Source organism: Peromyscus californicus, unplaced genomic scaffold (assembly GCF_007827085.1).
Source record: "Peromyscus californicus insignis strain IS unplaced genomic scaffold, ASM782708v3 Scaffold_21__1_contigs__length_65335640, whole genome shotgun sequence".
Lineage (NCBI taxonomy): Eukaryota > Metazoa > Chordata > Mammalia > Rodentia > Cricetidae > Peromyscus > Peromyscus californicus.
Window position 1 is genome coordinate 8,352,226 of NW_026294514.1, and position 15,062 is coordinate 8,367,287.

At 44.6% G+C, this 15,062-nt stretch overlaps 1 protein-coding gene and 1 long non-coding RNA gene across 3 annotated transcripts in view; both read right to left on the minus strand.

The window, feature by feature from the left end:
- Window positions 1-463: 463 nt before the first annotated feature.
- On the minus strand, window positions 464-3,585 carry LOC128117512 (uncharacterized). The gene is made up of 2 exons (XR_008220829.1): window positions 2,704-3,585; window positions 464-1,525 (listed from the first exon to the last, which is right to left on the minus strand). It is a non-coding gene; the product is annotated as an uncharacterized LOC128117512 (long non-coding RNA).
- Window positions 3,586-3,649: 64 nt separating this feature from the next.
- The window catches only part of Gtf3c3 (general transcription factor IIIC subunit 3), a 37,277-nt gene continuing 25,864 nt past the window's right edge, over window positions 3,650-15,062 (minus strand). For both annotated transcript variants that reach the window (XM_052749454.1, XM_052749455.1), the window contains 7 exons: window positions 14,512-14,613; window positions 13,701-13,836; window positions 11,612-11,849; window positions 10,447-10,637; window positions 9,659-9,783; window positions 6,229-6,381; window positions 3,650-5,070 (listed from right to left, as the gene is read on the minus strand). In XM_052749454.1, the coding sequence (XP_052605414.1) occupies window positions 4,948-5,070; window positions 6,229-6,381; window positions 9,659-9,783; window positions 10,447-10,637; window positions 11,612-11,849; window positions 13,701-13,836; window positions 14,512-14,613 (1,068 nt within the window). In that variant the 3' untranslated portion in view covers window positions 3,650-4,947. The remainder of the gene's footprint in view (window positions 5,071-6,228; window positions 6,382-9,658; window positions 9,784-10,446; window positions 10,638-11,611; window positions 11,850-13,700; window positions 13,837-14,511; window positions 14,614-15,062) is intronic.

Genomic DNA, 15,062 nt, shown 5'->3' on the forward strand with positions numbered 1-15,062 from the left:
GAAAGCAATAGAGGAAGACATCAACTTCTGGGCTCCACATGCATCCATGTGTATACACATGCATAATACACACATACATACACACACACATACACACACACACACACACACACACACACACACTCACACTCTCTCTCTCTCTCTCTCTCTCTCTCTGATAAAGGGAGATGCCATTTATTCTGACCACTCAACCAGAAAGAGTGGCCCCTCTCCCACACACCTTCCCTCGGCTGTTTGAGAACTAACATTTCTTCCTTCGGTCTTCTATTTTCTAGACCAGGCATCTTGATTTCCTTCTAGAAAGCTCTGTTGTGTTTTTAAGAACTCTCCCCCTAACTGGTAGCTATTTTCTGGAGATTACTAGTAGGGAACAGGTCAAAATGGAGACTGAGTTTCCTGTCTTTGTGAGAGCTACCTAATATTAGATTTGATTTTTAAAAAAAAATCACCCAGTCAAGTCATATTGAAATGGATGACATAAAAACTCCAAAAGCTTTGATTTCCAATAAATGACTGAAAAGCTACCTATAGTTTATGTTTTACAATTGATTTTTAAGCCCAAATGCAAATTTCTAAGTTACATTTTTAGTTTGCTTTCAACCCTGCGCATTCTTGAATCATTAGTGTTTATAATTATTACTATTGTTTATAGTTCTAGTGGCTCTAGTTCAGCTGTTCCCAGTCTATGCGCTTTACAGTCTGGTTTTTCTGTGTGCAGATCTGACATCTCCGAATGTGGATGTTAATTAAACTAGTGGCCTTATCATCTCAAGTTTCTCTCCGTTCGAGAACAAGCTGTCAACATGCATGCATGGGGCCTGGTCACCCTGCACGGTTGAAGCAGCGGTGGGGCCTGGTCACCCTGCACAGTTGAAGCAGCGGCCACAGTTCTCAGTCCAACCCACAAGCACACGGAAACGGCTTTCTCAAATACTCTACCACCCTTCCAAAGATGTCAAGCCTCGGGGCGTCCCGAGCACTGGCCTAGTGCCCCTTTTAAGGCTGGAGGGAATCACCTAAGGAGGACTTGATCTCCAAGTCCATTGGCTGGAATCATGCTGGGACATGTCCTCAAGTAGCTTACAGAACCCACTCAAATTTCAGCTCATTGATTTTTTTTTTTTTTTTTTCCTTCTATACTACCTCAAAACTTGTAATTTACAGCAGTTTCCTGACAAAAGGGTTGATCTGGGGACTACAGGCCTGGAGGTGGTTCAATTCTAGTTTCTCTTTACCTATCTCACCTATCATGGGCATTCACTCCCGTGTTTTCACGCTTTCTACCCTGTTTGGGTTTCATGGGCTCTTTATTGTACTCTGCCATTGTTTGGATCCAGAAATGAGCCAGGTGACCAGGGGCCAAAATCAACCACTTTTCATTTCAAGTAGATTGCCTCGGCTGTTGGTTTGAGTAACAGAAGTTGAGTAACAGGGTCTTGCAGCACTATACTCCCACGAGCAAAGCTGAACAAGCCACACTGCTGACACCATCAGGTGGTACAGTCTCTGGCTGTCTACACGCCTCCTTGTGAAAATATAACAACAGCGTTAAATGAAAAGGTAGAGTTCGGTTAGATTTTGGTACAATCTACAGAAAAATTCAAGCCACAGTAAGGATTAATGTGGAAGCCATTGTGAAGGTTTGAATGTAACTGGCCCCCATAATCTCATAGGGAGTGGAGTGGCACTATTGGGAGGTGTGGTTTTGTTGGAATGGGTGTGGCCTTGTTGGAGGAATTGAGTCACTGTGGGGGAGGGCTTTGAGGTTTTCTATGCTCAGGATATCACCAAGTGTGTCAGTTGACTTCCTGTGGCCTGCATATCCAGGCGCAGCCAGCACCACATCTACCCACATGCTGTTACACTCCCCACCATGAAAATAATGGGCTGAACCTGAAACTGTAAGCCAGCCACCCCAAGTAAATGTTTTCCTTGTAAGAGTTACCATGGTCATGTCTCTTCACAGCAATAAAAACCCTAAGACAGCCATAGAACCAACAACATCACCAGAATGAACTCAGGAGAACTGTGGCTCGCCTAAGAATGAACAGAGAAGCTGTACCATCTTCCGTAACTCAGGGTTATTCCCACTTCCTACCTTCTCTTGATGTGCAAGCCTCTCTCCTTTCCCAACAGAGCAGGCTCACTGCTGGCTGGCCGCAAAGCAGGAGGGCTACAGTTCAAATCCCACATTCCCAAGGAAGAAGGAAGAAGGAAATTCTTGTTTGGCTGGGTAGGAGCAATACTCCACACAGCAGAAAGAATTCAGCAGAAGCGAAAGAAAGCAGACAGAGCTGGCATGGAGAGTAAGGAGAGGACGGAAGGAGAAGAATGGAAGGGTAAACTCACCGTCTTTGCTACTCTAAAGGGAACAGATACTCCTCTGAAGGAATCTCTCTGGGCAGGGCTCATGAATCTTGGCCAGGATGTTTAACCTCTTTGGAGCGGGGAACAGTAACAACTAGTTATGCCTGCCTTCCACAAAATCAGAAGTCATGTATCTCAAGAGTACTTAGCATACAGGACAGTGGCATTCAAAAATGGCAGAGTGTGTGTGTGTGTGTGTGTGTGTGTGTGTGTGTGTGTGTGTGTGCGTGTGCGTGCGCGTGCGCGTGCGTGTGCGTGTGTGTGTGTGTGTGTGTGTGTGTGTGCGCGCAGGCACACATGCAGGTCAGAGGACAACTTTTGGGAATTAGTTCTCACCTTCCACATTGCTGAGGCAGGGTCTCTCTGGTTGTTCTCTGGCCCACAAGCTCCCATTTCTCACCCCTGGCTTCCTCATCACCATAGGGTGGACACGGCCATCAGGATTGAGTGTCTGAGTGCTTTTGGCAAGCAATTTCACTGGGCCATTTTCCCGTGTGTGTGATTATAAATGTTAAACACACAATACAGATGATTTTTTTCTTAGAAAACTGTTGACTTGTTTCCACCAATATTGTTTAGCAGATCTGAGGAACCAGGCCGTTCCGTCTATTAGCTGAAGACACAGGAAAAGTGAGAAGTAAACAGTCACATCAGTTTTCTGTGTTCCCACCAACAACTGCTTTATTTCCTTTCTTTTGAGACAGTCTCGTGTAACCCAAGCTGGCTTTGAACTTCTGTGTCATAGCCAAGAATGACCCTGAACTGCTCCTCTACCTCAACGGCTGGAACTACAGATTCTGCCCACCACACCAGTTTTGAACTCATGCAGACCAGGTAGGTACTCCATAGCTGAGATGCAGCCCTGACTTACCCAATAGAATGTATCATTCTGTTAGCTGCTGACTGAAGTAACTACTGACACAGAGTCCCAATCTCTTTCCTCAGTTTACCGTCCAGAGAACTCAGTTCATATGAGAAACTACATATAGAATGCGCAGAAAGGATTCCGAGACCTAAATTTACCAATCACGATTAGTTTTCTCACTATTACTCAATGGCATGAAATGAAATTTTTAAAAAGGTGAAATCTCAATTATAAAAATAGGATTTACAGGGCTGGAGAGATGGCTCAGCAGTTAAGAGCACTGTCTGGTCTTCTAAAAGACCCAGGTTCAATTCCCAGCACCCACAGGCAGCTCACAATTGTTCGTAACTCCAGTTCTAGGGCTTCTGACACCCTCACACAGACACACATGCAAGCAAAACACCAATGCACACAAAATTAAAAATTAAAAAAGGATTTATTTATATGTAGATACATACAGAATACAAGATGCATTCCTGATTACACACAGATTCTGCTTCCCCACTGGAAAGCTGTATGTGCGCACAGAGAATGCTAAGACCTCCTCCAAGTCTCCACTGTATTTTCACCTTCAGTCTCAACATGTTTCCTTTCACAAGTGTCTTAGAATCAACCACACATTAGCATCTGCCACTAAAATCCTGTTATTACAGAAAGTCTATCTAGCAAATGTTTTCATCTGAGATTCAAGAACATGTAATGCAGTAAGTCTCTTTCAACTTTATCAATCTTTTATTCCATATACCCAACTTCCCCAGTCTTTAGTACTCTGGTAGGGACCCTGAACTGGAGAGCACAACACGGTACACGGGAGCATGATCATTCCTTTTCTCCACTGGGAAGCCAATGTATTGTTTTGCCTTGGAGTGCTGTGCTTCGGATTAAGCCCAAGGCTTATACTCTGAAACTAACATACTCTCGGACGAAAGTGAAGTAAATCAATGATTTGTCTTCCTACCAGAGAAGCATCTTAAATAATTTTGTTAGGTGTTGCCTGTAAATCTATTACTGTAAGAGTCCAAATTCGTTTTCCCTTTAATAAGCAACCTCCTTTGCTGTGTACCTGAACGGTGATGATACTGTATAGAAATGCAGCAAATATCCCTTCAAAGAAATACACGTCACACTTTGAGAACTGCAGACTGAGGCTGTAGCTCAGTGCTAAAGTGCTTGCTTAGCATGGCACCAGGCCCTGGGTTCAATATATAGCACAAGAAAATAAACACATAAATACTTGTACTCAGTGGTGACTATCTCAGTAGTGCACTCTGTACTGCCTTGAGGACAAACCACATCTGTCTGTTTTCAATATTCTCAGCACTTGTCAGAACACCCGGTACACAGGTTAGTAGATATTAAACAGAAAAATAATGTTCAATTCCAACTGACTCAGAGGCTAGAGTGTCCATTTCCACATGGGAATAATTTTATTATAGAATGCTAAGGGGAAATAACAGAATAATATGTACATCTTCACAGGAATGGTAACTCTGTATATATTCCAGAGATAAAAGCAGTGTTTCAGGTTTCCAAAGGCTTTTGGCTTGAATGTAGGGCCTTGTGCATACAAAGCAAACAGGCGCTCTACAGCTGAGCTATACCTCCCGCCTCAAAGCTGTGGTTATAATGGTAGCTAACGGTGATGTCAGCACCATTTTTACCATCAAGAATAATAGTCTCATAGAAGACACTGGTCCGCGCAGCAGCTTACTCGGTTATATGACACAATAGGTATACAGAAGCTTTTGAGCCATTGCAGTGTTCCCGCTGCCCTGATAGATGAGAGACATGTTGTAGGCAATATCTCTTCGGAGGTCCAACTGGTCAACCTCTATGCCCTAGGAGGAAAAGCGAATGAGTATTTTATTTCCAACTGTCAACCATGTCAACATGACAAACTTCTGTCATTTTACAGAATGATTTAAATTCATATAATACTAAAACCAGAATACCTTGGACCTACCTACACTGATTCAGGTAATTATTATCATCACAGTTTTGTCAACTGTCTAACCAATAGTCATAGCAGACTTCAATTCTGCCTCACTGAATGGCACTGCAGAGCGGCCAGTGGCCTCCACTGAGTGCTTGTCAGCAAGCAGTTCCCTTGCTGGGCTGAAAGTTCACTTTCACTGATGGAGCCCAAAATGTGTGCTGCTGCCCATAGTTTGCTTCAGGAATTAAAGTGTCAGTTAAACTTTAAAGACTCTCTTAATAATGGCCGCTCTGTCTGTAGGAGGAGGTGGGGAGATGGCTGAATGGACAGCGCTTGCTGAGCATGCAGGAGGACCTGAGTGCAGATCTCAGGACTCAGGAAAGCTAGACGCAACAGCACATCTGTAACGCCAGGGAGCCTACAGTGAGCTGGGCTGCGGAGAGGCGCCCAGAAGCTCATGGCCAGCTAACCTGGTGTGCACAGCAGCTCACAACACACAGACTGTCTCAGAAACAACAGAAGGCAAGGACCAACCCACCAAGTTGTTCTCGGAACTCCACAGTATACATATGCTTGCAATCACGTGACCTCCCTACATACAAAGCAGGGTTGGTTTGGTTGGTTTTTGATGAAACAGGTGGTTGTTGAACTTGGAAATAAACAGTGTACACTATTCAGGATTCACAACTTCCAGCTCCTATCTGGAAAGCACAGGAGCTGCCTCTGCATAACTGAAGAGGGTTAAAGGTCATAACCACATGTGCACAGGTTCAAAAAGTTGTTGATAGATCTTAAGGCCAGGATGTCAAAGATTTTCCTACTGCTGAACCTCAGGATAAATATATTACAGAAAAAAGCATTTTGAGATAAGATCTTCATGAAGCCTGAGATGGCCTTCAGCTTGAGGTCCTGCTTGGTTTCCCATGAGATTGTTGACATGTATCACTATACCTGGCCCCAAACACATTTTACTACACACTATGATTTACCTTACTGTCTAGACCACAGTACACAGCAGAGCGTACTTCTCTACAGATAAAGGAAGCCATGTGTCAGTTACCTCAACCACGAGCGGAGGGAGCGCCAGAGCCTTCTGGTAATAGTGGATTGCAAGGTGAGCCAGTCCCAGTTGATGGAGGCCGCGGCCCAGATTGTAGAAAGATTCCTGGCAAGGTCCACGTATGCTGAGGTACCGATTAAGGAAGGAAAAGCCCTAGCAAAGGAAAAGGATGGCTGAGGATGCTCGTCTGAGAATTCCACCCACTCAGTGCAGCACACTGGAGGAGGAGGCCAGGCTTGCTGGAGTTGGCCGCGTCAACAGTAACCCACCAATGTGCTGTTGATGCCGTGAATCGTAACAACACTGACCACATCAGAGTTTATAATCTGTCTGCCCAGTCCAGCTAGCCTTGACCAGCTGCCTGCCACCCTCTGCGTACACACTGGTGAGGTTATATCCATATTAGAATAAACTTTTTTTAACATAGTTTTGAATTATTATTAGAACTAATAGAATATTCTCTCTTGCTCGTAACTCTCTTTCTGGCAGAGTTAGACATATTCATGGAACTAATGTTCTTGCACAAAAAACGAATTCCAAATGGATCAAACCCTACAACTGCCAGAAGCAAACCTAGCCAGTGCCTGTAGGTGTAGGAAAGGACTCCTGAACGGGACTATTGCCAACAAGTGACAAGAGGGACTTCACAAGACTGAAAAGCTTCTGCACAGCTATGCATCTGACAGAGGTTAACATCTAGAACACACAACTCAAAAACCAGAGTCAAAAGACACACATCACCCATTCAAAAAATGAGTCTGGGACTTGAACAGAGTTCTCCAAAAAAAAAAAAAAAGAAAAAAAGAAAAATGACTGAGAAATACCTCCTCTTATCCTGGTCAAAACGGCAAAGATCAGTGAAACTGACAAATGAGATGCAAGGAAAGAGAGACCCTCCATCACTGCTGGAGGGACGGGAAACTGTGTGGAGAAGTCTCCAGCTGAAACGAAATCTACCACATGAAGTGGCCAGACTACTCCCTGGTGTGTGCCCAGAGGACCTCCCACTCCTGCTCTAATCATAAAAGCTGGGAAACAGAACAACCTAATGTCCTAACCCGACAAACGGATAAAGAGAGTGTGATTCACACACACCATGGAATACTAGTCAGCTGCAAAGAAAAATGAACCGTGAACTTTGCAGGTAAGTGGGGACCTAGAAACGATCTTACTGAGGGAGGTAACCCAGACCCAAAGACAGACTGTGTGTGTTCTCGGTCACTGGAGGCTCCGAGCTCCGACCTCAGACATGAGGACAGCCTGTAGTAACCACAGAACTCAGGAAATCAAATGGGAGCACTGTCAGGATGAGGGGCGGTGGTGAGTAGAGGAGAAGGGAGTAAACAGCGGGAGCACGTGATCTACGGTAAGAGGGGAGGAAGTACAGGAGGAGGAGGGTAAAGGAACAGCGGGAGCACGTGATCTACAGTGAGAGGGGAGGAGGAAGTACAGGAGGAGGAGGGTAAAGGAACAGCGGGAGCACGTGATCTACGGTGAGAGGAGGAGGAAGTACAGGAGGAGGAGGGTAAAGGAACAGCGGGAGCACGTGATCTACGGTGAGAGGAGGAGGAAGTACAGGAGGAGGAGGGTAAAGGAACAGTGGGAGCACGTGATCTACGGTGAGAGGGGAGGAGGAAGTACAGGAGGAGGAGGGTAAAGGAACAGCGGGAGCACGTGATCTACGGTGAGAGGAGGAAGTACAGGAGGAGGAGGGTAAAGGAACAGCGGGAGCACGTGATCTACAGTGAGAGGAGGAGGAAGTACAGGAGGAGGAGGGTAAAGGAACAGCGGGAGCACGTGATCTACAGTGAGAGGGGAGGAGGAAGTACAGGAGGAGGAGGGTAAAGGAACAGCGGGAGCACGTGATCTACGGTGAGAGGAGGAGGAAGTACAGGAGGAGGAGGGTAAAGGAACAGCGGGAGCACGTGATCTACGGTGAGAGGAGGAGGAAGTACAGGAGGAGGAGGGTAAAGGAACAGCGGGAGCACGTGATCTACGGTGAGAGGAGGAGGAAGTACAGGAGGAGGAGGGTAAAGGAACAGCGGGAGCACGTGATCTACGGTGAGAGGGGAGGAGGAAGTACAGGAGGAGGAGGGTAAAGGAACAGCGGGAGCACGTGATCTACGGTGAGAGGGGAGGAGGAAGTACAGGAGGAGGAGGGTAAAGGAACAGCGGGAGCACGTGATCTGATGGGAATGGGACTGACGGGCTCTGGGGCTAAAAGGGAGGAAGTACAGAAGGAAAATGGAGGAAAGTAAAATAATGTCTGAAAAAGACACAAGAAAACAGACTATTAACTATTTGCCTTAAAAACCCCTGTAATTCTGTGTATAAATACACATATATAATTCTAATGAACTTACCTGGTGCTCCCTTGAAGAGCCAAAGACTAAAAAACCCACTACCAGAGATGAGAAACCTGAGTTGCTGGCCTAGGCTGCCCAAGAGACCCCCAAACACACAGCCTATTGCTGTCGCCCTTGGTGGCCCCCAGAAGTGGAAAGTGAGTCCCTATTGCCGAAGGCACCATGCACTTGAGAAACCCCTGAGCTGGAACTGACCTGAATGCCCCCTCTCTGAGGACTAGCTTCCATACCAGAAGGCAGGCACCAGGCAAGCTTCCACAGGAGGGAGGCAACCACCATTCCCACACAGCTATGACGCCTATGAAGCACAGAAACGGCCACCATAGCTGGAGAGTCCTACAGGGGCATCCCTCAGCAGTAACCACAGCTTTCTACCTGTATTAAGACCCACTCAACGAGAGGAAAATCGTGCCTGGTGCTGGAAACCTAGCTAGCTACTAAAGCACTGCTAGTAAGGTCGTGGCTATTGGAGGAGAATCTACAACCACTACTTTACTAAAACAGCATCATCCCTAACAATCTATTAAACATTTGTTCTTATCCCCACAGGTAAGTGCAGTCTTCACCCTCATCAAGGAACATTTTCTTTGCAACAGATAGACCACAAATGCAGAATTACGGAGCCCAATTCCAGTGGAAACATCTACAAAACATTTCCAGGCTCAGGAAGCATTGTGGAAGAGGAAGCAGAAAGACTAAGACATCTGTCTCAACCTCTGGCCTCCACACATGCACACCAATGTGTGTTGATGCCTGTACAGACCTGTACAGACATGTGAGTAGACATACAAAACTAATTCAATGAATCTTTATGGGAGCGCGAACTACCTGAGGTCCTAGAGTATAAAAGGGCCTGAATCAAAATGCTGTATATTTACCTATACCTGCCATGATCTGACTGTATATGCTCACCACACACACAGCTGTAAATCAGGCTTAATCTTCAGTATAACAATATGCTGAGTCCCATGAGTTGGGACACAGGCGTAAGTGTGGAGTACTCCCAACATGTGTATCAAGCAGGCATGGCTTTTGAGAAGACATGACCCATATTCGCTCATTACCTGCACAGTCAGAGCGTGTCTCTTCAACACGTACTTCTGCGATGCCATGTGGATGAAGGTCAGGCCGATGCAGAGATTGTAGAGGGGCTCACTGGGGTAGGTACGGAAGGCTTGCACATACTGTCCTGGAGAGAGGGAGGCCAGACGATGATGTGCTAAGAATAGATTCCTTTCCTCATCACTCAAATGGTTTTAAAACCAAACACCACTGATTTTAATGCATAAAGACCTAATATCCACACACACATTAGTTTAAGCTTTATAGCAATGTACAACAATACTATTAGAAGTATCCTCATAAGTGTATCTTGATGATTAGGAGTAACTTAAGCAGAGAGAGACATTTCTATATAGAATACTTCTAAAATCATTTAGCAGTGTGATAATCTACTTTATGACCTTAAATCTCTTTTCAAAGTGAAGGGAGAATGTGTGTGACAGTGTCTATGTGGGCAAGTGCATGTGTGCACACTGTTGCCAGCTGATGACTTCTAACCTTAAGCAGGAATACCTGCTAACCTTAGACCTATTTGATCTTTAAAAACAGTAACAAACAAAACATTTTCACGATTACTTAGAAGCACTTATGCATAGCAGACTTTGTTCTAAATACTTCTTTATATTAACTCATTTACTGTTCAAAATAATCTCTACAATAGGTCCTTATATCTGTTGCAGAGACTGCTTTGCAATGGGAAAGAGGATATTTGAAACCCAGGCAGTCCTGCCCCAGAGCAGAAGCCGAGCCCTTGACCACTACGCTGACAATCTGGTGTCAGCACACTTACCCAGAGCATGTTTGAAGCTCCCAGATACAAATGCGTTGTGTCCATTCAGAACGCACAGCGCATGATTATCCGGGTTTTTCAGCATCAGACGGAGGCAGAAGCGATGATGTCTTACATCTTGGGAGTGCATGGTAACTTGATTGAAAATATTCCACAGCTGGGGCTTATTGACATTTTCCATTACCATTACCCTAAAACAGCAGAAGCATGTGAGAGAGACAGTGTAGAAATCGGGAAGTTTAAGAATGAAACTCTTGCCGGGCGGTGGTGGCGCATGCCTTTAATCCCAGCACTCGGGAGGCAGAGCCAGGCGGATCTCTGTGAGTTCGAGGCCAGCCTAGGCTACCAAGTGAGCTCCAGGAAAAGGCGCAAAGCTACACAGAGAAACCCTGTCTCCAAAAAAAAAAAAAGAATGAAACTCTTTAGTGCTATCCCCAACAAGGAAAAGCAAAACCTCTTCTATAATCAAAGTTTTGTTTTTTTTTCCCCTAGAAAATGCTTCTTAAGTTAGTAATTCTTTATCTTGTTCTTGATTTAAAAAAAAAAAAACATACCTCTTAATCTAAACCATTTAATGGCTTGGTTTACCTGCCTTCCAGCTTAGTGTAGCTACAGGACCAGAAGCCATGACTAATACAGTGTGCCTGGCACTGTTTCAAGGCTTTAGACGTGATAAACCATTTAACCCTAATGATAAAAGTACGATGCCTTTTACAAATGGGACACCGAGGAAGGAGAGGGTGATAACTGGCCTGATGTCACCTTACCAGGAAGTGTCAGGGGACCTGAACCTGAGGAATCCAGCTCCAGAGTTCACCCCATGAAAGACCACCGAAGACTCACCTGTGAACTGAGCCAGTAAGCCACAGGAGCGTCAAGAACAAAACAGCTTGCTAATTCTGACTGTGAGGGCCTATGTCACGTAAGTACACATGTGCTATCGGAAAACACAGTTAAATACGATTGGAGGGGCTGGGGACAGGCTCAGTGGTTAAGAGCACATCTGCTTCTGCAGAGGATCAAGTTCCCAGCACCCACGTGGTGGCCCACAGGACGTGTAAGTCCAGTTCCAGGGGATCCTGCACAGTGGCACATATACATACACTCAGGCACACACACATACACATGAGTATTTCTGAAACATGATTTATGACTAGAAAGTTACCGGATATAGTCATATGCCTTTCTGAAATTTTTGTCCAGAATTGCGGCAGATAAACCGAAGTATTCTAGTTCTTTGCGTTTTTGTCTGTCGTCATAGAATGAATAATATTCCAGTGAAGAATCTACAAGCAACTCAGCTTCCTGGAATCGGGATAAGTCACTCAAGGTGTATATGGCCTTCAAGAGAAGGTTCCACCAGTCATCTTTTGGCAAGACACTTGTGAGTACAGCAAATATGGCTAAAATGAGACAAATGAAAACCAACAGGACACCGTTAGTTCCAGAAACAGCAGTACTGGAAAAGATGCACATGGTGAGTGTACAGATAGCCTTCAGAGCCTGGGTCCTACGTCCTAACCCATGCAGAAGCTGACAGAGATGAGGACAAGGAGCTGCTTGTATGGACGCCAACAACCCAGCAGTCCAGTTAACTCCACTCTTGACTAATCCCTGCACAGCCAATGATCCCACGTGCCTCTGTCGGTCTCAGCTCAGATACACGCTGCTCTAGCGGGGAACAGGCGTCTTCTCCATGGATGACCACATAGACTTCTGCATGCACACAGCCTTCTAATGTTTGCAAAATGACTGTCACACTGTACAGATTTGGGTTTTCTTGGTCTTTTTCTAATCTCAATTTTCTCTGCCTTTAACTTCCTTTTCATTTGTCCATGAGAAGTCTCCTTTAAAAAATTACATTTAAAAAATAGCAAGCCAGACATGGTAGAGCACACCTGTAAATCTCAGTACTCAGGATAATGAAGCGGGAGCATACCAAGAGCTGAAGGCCAGCCTGGGCTACATAAGCAAGTTCAAGACAAGCCAAAGCAATTTCGAGGAGGAGGGAGGGCATGCGGGAAGGTACAGAGGGGAGGGTAGACGAGGAGAGGAGGGGACAGAAGACTTGGGCTGATGACTGCAGTGCTTGCCTAGCCTGTGTAGGTCCCTCAGTTCATCCCCCACAGAACAATGCGGGGAGGGAGGGAGGGAGGCCAACAGATCTGCACTGTCTGAGCCACCACGTAACTCCTGGGAGTCTACCTTACACACCAAACCGTGATAAATCTGTAGATGAAGATGCTTACTCTACATCTCCATTCCTACACCACAATAGAAAGAAATGACCTAATAAATTATACAATTGCTATCCAGTGGACTATTGTACATTCTCCGAATAGAGCAACACAAGAAAAGTCTATGGAAAACCAGAGTACTGAGTTGATGTAGGATAGAGAGGTTCCTTCAGGTGGAACACCTGCTTAGCATGTGCAAGACCCTGCGATTGACCCCAACCCTACAAAGTTGCATCTACCATAAAGAAGCTTAGCTCACACATCCAATCCGATGTCATCTCCACTAAGATGAAGATAGTAACCTTACCAAACTAAGAACAACCAACAGACCGGAAACGAGGAAGGACAAAGGTAGGTTTTACATGGAGAAAAATACTTTAGGGAAACATGTCCAAACTACATGCCCTAGAGAAGTTTCTGGAATACACCCAGAATCCACGAACTGAAGAGACAGCAGGGTTCAGAAGCATCTATAGTCTAGATCATAGGCAGCTGAGTGCTCTTGACTCAGGATAGGCCCTGGAGTCCGAGGCAGACTAACAGTTTAATCAATGCTGTGTTAGCTAACAATGATGGAGTATGGCCAGACTGACATCTCCAGTCGTGTCCTATTTCTAAAGGTCTTTCTCTGAGTAACCACCTCCCTCAAACATCCGCAGTGCTTTTAAAACCCTATGACTTAGACTGGGTCACTGCAATTTTCTTTCAGAGTTTCTATGACTGCCACTTTGTCAAAAAAGAATTGAACGCAACAAAACCAATGTAACTGGCATCTAATCTTCACAAATTTTCTTCTTAAAAGGTCAAAATTGTTTTACTTTATGTTTTTCAGAGAAAGATTCAGTGGCCATTTTCCTCTTAATTTCTGAAAGTATTTACACTTAAGCCTTTTAACATGAATTGAGTTGGTTATACCTGGCAGGTTTAGATTATAATTTTCATTTCATTTAGATTATTGTCAGGTATTACTTCATCAGTCCTTTTCAATTCAGCCAAGTTTTTACATAAAGCAATTACCTTTTGCATCATAATTGGATGTTTCTTGCTCATTGTTGTCTGATATTTTATCTCTTGAGACTTTAATAAGGTAGAGATGCCTTTCTCCAGATTTGGAACTGGATATCAAACAAACTTGGGCTCTATTCATCGCAACCTGAATAAAAGATGATGAGATGCTTCTTAGCCAATAATTTATACAGTAAGACTGATGACCTGAGTACCACAAACCAGACTGAAAGTTCTCCAGCAAATTACTCTATCTTTTAAATGCCTAAACATAGAATGAATTGATTTTTCTTAGCATGTCTGTAGTGACTGAAATTCCTTTGATATCAGGGGAACATTGTCAATTCACTATGACATGCAGGGCAGGAGAGGGTGAGTGAATGCAGGCCACTTCCCTGCAAAAACAGACTCAGAATGGATGCACAAAAATGCACAAAAGTTTTGTAAAATGAACCAGTTCAGTACATACTAAATACAGTCTACAGGGCTGATAACTAGTAATTCTAGAGTTTTCATTTTACAAAGTAAGTAGATTTAAAGATTTCATTTCACTGTTTCTCCAGTCAAGCTTATATTACTAGCTAGAACTTCCAATCTTAGCTGGACTATAGTTCAGTGGCCGAGTACTTGCCTAGCATGTGCATGGCCCTGGAGTCAATCTCCAGTCATATAATATCACTAATTTCTAAGTCTTCTGGACTCATCTGCCCTTCACTTTAGAATGTCTAAAACAGAACAATTACAAAGCTATCATCCTGTTTAAATCAAAATTTAAACATCTGAAAACCAGGCCGGACTACTAGAGAGCACAGTCCCTACCCACCTTTAAAAGCATGGCGAGCATGGTCAGCAAGGTGTCCAGGTAGCCGTACATCTTGCCTTGTGAGAACAGCAGAGTGGAGCGGTGAAGCAGCAGCTTCAGTTCCTATGGAACAGCACATGACAGCGAGTGATAGACGTCTTTGCTGAAAATGGCTTGATTTGCAGAAATACGGTTTCTTTAGAACCCAGACTCTACGAACATTTGCTTTATGACACAATAATCAAAATCTAATACCTCAGAAGCTATAATTTATATCTAATAAAAAATGAGACTCATTTTTCAAACCACTTAACTTAGAGGCTAGGGAGATACGCATGAAGACCTGAGTTCAGACCCCAGAACTTCACGGATAAAAAGCCATGCAAGTGGGCTCACCACAGCACTGGGGGCGCAGAGAAAGGGGGGGGTCCCTGAAGCTCCCTGGCCAGCCAAATCAATGAGCGACTGTCTCAATAAATAGATGAATAAATCAGTGTATGTGGAGAGAAATCTAGGAAAGATACCCCATGTCTGCTGCTGACCTCCAAACATGCACACACAACACACATGTC